This window comes from Odontomachus brunneus, unplaced genomic scaffold, assembly GCF_010583005.1.
Source record: "Odontomachus brunneus isolate Ranch 3 - 2012 unplaced genomic scaffold, Obru_v1 Obru_scaffold_170, whole genome shotgun sequence".
In the NCBI taxonomy this organism is placed as follows: Eukaryota; Metazoa; Arthropoda; class Insecta; order Hymenoptera; family Formicidae; genus Odontomachus; species Odontomachus brunneus.
This window is the reverse complement of record NW_022639620.1, coordinates 489,832-494,027: the sequence shown is the minus strand read 5'-3', so window position 1 is coordinate 494,027 and position 4,196 is coordinate 489,832. Positions and strand designations below refer to the sequence as shown.

The 4,196-nt window shown below is 39.2% G+C and overlaps 2 protein-coding genes across 3 annotated transcripts in view; one reads left to right on the top strand and one right to left on the bottom strand.

Moving 5' to 3' along the window:
* The window catches only part of LOC116851279 (protein ALP1-like), a 33,625-nt gene extending 32,093 nt beyond the window's left edge, over positions 1 to 1,532 (bottom strand). Inside the window, exon 1 of the mRNA XM_032830561.1 lies at positions 1,400 to 1,532. Within this exon, the coding sequence (XP_032686452.1) occupies positions 1,400 to 1,532 (133 nt within the window). The remainder of the gene's footprint in view (positions 1 to 1,399) is intronic.
* Positions 1 to 4,196, top strand: part of LOC116851263 (1,5-anhydro-D-fructose reductase) — a 254,733-nt gene that overhangs the window by 24,202 nt on the left and 226,335 nt on the right. The gene's annotated exons all lie outside the window — the stretch shown is intronic.

The window sequence follows — 4,196 nt, the reverse complement described above, 5'->3', positions numbered from 1 at the left end:
TCTTAAAAAATCAGAATTTACTACTATGGTCCGCCATATTGCATCCGCCATCTTGAATTTCGGAATTCTAATGTTAATTTCGTAATCAGTGAGTCCAAAAACCTTTATGTTAGAAGTTTTAAAATAATCCGTTGGAAAACAGTAAAATACGCTACATGCGCCATATTGAATCCGCCATTTTTGAAAAAACCTAGGGTGATGGAGCAAAACGGGACCTGAATTCGGATTCAGGGGCTCAAAATACATACCGGAAACCTACTCCGGTCCGAGTAAATTTTTGAAAATTTTTTTTTGTAGACCTGTGTAATTTTTCAGTATTTCTTAGTATGATATTTCTGTAAGGGAAGACCTCTGTACAAGATAGGATGTATGAATCACACGCAAAAACATTACCCATGCTGCATAGAAAGTTGAAACAACGTTGCTGAGATATTGTAATGTTAAATGGATAAAAGTATAGAAAACAGGCGCCACCTCCGATGCGCTTAACCTTGACCTATGCCATAGAGGTTACTCTTCTGAGTAACCTTCTGAAGATTTTAGCCATCGCTCATTGTTTACTAAAAAGTTATGAACAAAAGAAGTTACATAAAATGATTGTAATTTTTGGATACTATATATACCAGGTTGATTGATAAGTCCTTAAAATGAAAATGAAAAAAACATTTTGTTAGTAGAATTCAACTTTATTCTTCAACATAAACTTTTTTTTTAGCTCAGTACACCGAATCCCACGAGTTTCTAGCTTCTTTAAGCCTTCGAAATAATAAGAAGTTTCTAAACCGCCGAAATATGCGTGTTTCTCATTCAACCTCTTCATTTGAAGCAAATCTCTTTCCCTGGAGCTCTTTTCCTATCTTTTGAGATTTGGAAATAGGTAGAAGTCACTGGCCAGATCTGGAGAATACGGTGGATGTGGGAGCAATTCATACCTCAATTCGTTCAATTTTGCCATTGCTTTTACCGATTTGTGAGCTAATGCATTGTCTTGACAAAAGAGAATTTTCTTCTTCGCTAAATGAGCCCGTTTTTTCTTGATTTCATCATTCAATTAATCCAACAATGATGCATAATATTCTTCTGTGATTGTTTTTCAAGAAAATCGATGAGGATTCTTGTGCATCTCAAAACACAGTAGCCAGAACCTTTCCAGCCGATTGTTGCGTCTTTGAACGTTTCGGAGCACTTCCACCCTTTAGAACCTATTGTGCTGACTGTTGTTTCGATTCAGGTGTATAATGGTGGATCCATGTTTCATCAACGGTTATGTATTGACGCAAAAATTCCTTTGATTTGCGCCTAAACATGTCCAAACAATGCTGAGAAATGCAAACTCGTTCACGTTTTTGATCGATTGTTAGCAATCGCGGCACCCATCTTGCAGTTAGCTTTCTCATACCCAAATGTTTGTGTAGGGTATTGAACACACGTTCAGATGAGGTGCTCACAGCTGCAGTTAGTTTACGCAATTTCATTTTGGGATCATCCAACATGATATCATGGATTTTTTCACTCATATCTGGTGTAATCATCTCATTTGGACGACCACTGTGTCGTACATCCGATATGCTAGTACGACCACGTTTAAACTCAGTAATCCAGTTATATACGGTTGCATTAGACGGAGTAGACTTTCTCAAAGTTTTTGGAAGTCCTCAATCATTTCTTGCGGTTGCAAGTCTTTCAAATAGAAATAATTACTATACGAATTTCAGTTTTTTCCATTTTTATAAAATATCAGAGGTTATGTGCTTTCGGTGGCTGTCACAAATATACTGTTTGTCATAGCTGTCCGCAACTGTGTAGTGAGAGGTTTGAAAATTGGCACTACTGGAAATTCACTGTGCATTGGAGGTGGCAGCACCACTTATATGTCATTCTAAAGACTTATCAATCAACCTGGTACAAAAACATCAAATTTGTAGGCTAGGAAGGTGTCTACCACTGTGTAAAGGTTTTAACTGGCACTTTGTGCTAGTTAATTTAACTTTTTAACTGTTTGTTAAAAAGTTATTCATAAAAAAAGATACATTAATATCAATACAGAGTATATTAAGTGTAGTATGTAAATAGTATCTGTCCTAGCCGTGTAATTGTGGGGTTACATCCCCCAGACTCCCTGTACCGCGGGGAGGGGGGGGGGAGAGTAAGTCTGTTGTAATTAAGCTAACTAAAGAGTGAGAGCCAACGTACAAACACGTCCGTAACATGTTACGTTACGTTAAGTATTGACAATACAATGGCTATACCTGTACGTAAACTTAAGCTTAAGGGGATGCTGAATACCGACATTATCTATTTTTCACTATTTTTCCATACGGCTGCATAGAATTGAAAATGCTTTTACAGAGTAAATATAGAGATGCCAATGTATGCAAAACAGCCAAGTATAGCATAGAAAACAAACAAAAATTTTATATTTATTTTTCATATACCATATTTCCGCTTCATATAAAAAATACTGAATGCATACGTAGAAAATGAAAGTCATTTTGTATGCAGGGGACATTAGTGAACATTACGAGGCCATCAGATAATGACTTGAAGGGCTAGATTAAATAACTAATGCAAAATACGATTTGCTCGCATGCGTGCGGATGTGTATTTGGGACTCCTCATCATTACGGTAAAAAAAAGCGGTATTGTAGTTCCAACGTTTTGCCAGAGAGAGCGCTGATTTTCATCACGCACGAAGCGCATATGGAGGATTCACACCGCGTCCGATGTCCGACGTACGACGTCCAATATCCATTAGGAGAACAGCTTTCTAATAGAGAATTCAATTCTCCATTGGAAAGCTGTTCTCTTATCGGACATCGTACGTCGGACATCGGATGTGGTGTGAATCCTCCAATATCCTTTTTAGCATACTGATGAGGATCTTTCTAGGGGCTCGATTCCAGACAATATGCGAGCGAAATACGTATGCGAAAATCTATAGTATATGTAACGTGAATTATAGATCTTCGCATGTGCATTTCACTCGCACGCCGTCAGGAATCGGGCCCCAGATACACACCCGCACGCGTGCAACCAAATCGTATTTTTCAATATTTTTTGTATGTAGCTCTTCAAGTTGTAATCTGATGGCCTCGTAATATTCACTAATGTCTCCTGCGTGGAAAATAACTTTAATTTTCTACGTACGCACTTACAATTTTTTATATGAAGCGAAAATATTATGCAGTGTCAGGTATATAGGGCATATGTGAGATAAATATTAAATTTTTGTAAAATGCGTGTAAAATAACTTTCATTTTCTACGCACGTACTTTTAATGTTAAAAAATATATATAAATATATATGTCTGGATATATTCCACCTCTGAATAAAAAGGATTTCATACATAATTATGTAAAATTATATAAAATTATATATAATTTTATATAATTTTACATTATTACATATAATTATCTATGAAATTTGTCCATACATGTTAATACATATTACTTATATATAATCTGTGACGTGGCAGCCGTGGAGGCGTCCGTCTCAAGAAAACCGTACCGGATCTGTGTGAGAGTTTTCGTGTATCGCGTCGCTAACGGTTTTCGCGAATATTCTCGAATACCGCGTTTCGGCGTGTGTTTGGTTGTGAACGTCCTTAGGACAAATATCGGAAGCTAATTTTGCGAGCGGAGCAGATGTGAAGGTCAGCGCGTCCCCAACTTTGTGCCCTCCCGACTTCCCTGGCCGGCCACCAGGACTGGAGGAACGGAGAGCGTCGAGGGACGAGAAAGCGGCGACCGACAACTCCACAACGCTCAAGATTAGGTGAATCGCTCTGTCACTATCTCATATTACATTATGCCGGATTATCGATCGCTCAATATTCGTGAATCTTGTACCGCTGAGAATATTCCGAAGTAAGAAACAATATCGCAAGTAGGCAGTATTCTGTCAGCGGTGTTTACTTTTAGCGAACGCAGCCGTCACGAGAGCCTAGGAGAAAAAAACGGGAGCGCCGAGACAGGCAGCGAGAGGATCTGCGACGGCAACAATGTCTCGAGACAGGAACCGTCTCGAGACAATAATAACGATAAGTACCGATCTCCGAGTGCCGAATATCGCAGGACGAGAAGAGAAGGGATGCAGGAGGACTCGCGAGACTGTGCGATCCTCCAAGAGCCGAAAGCCAGCCAGCCTTACCGCGACCGTCGCCGTGAGCTGGCTACCGCTCCGAAGCTACGACTACC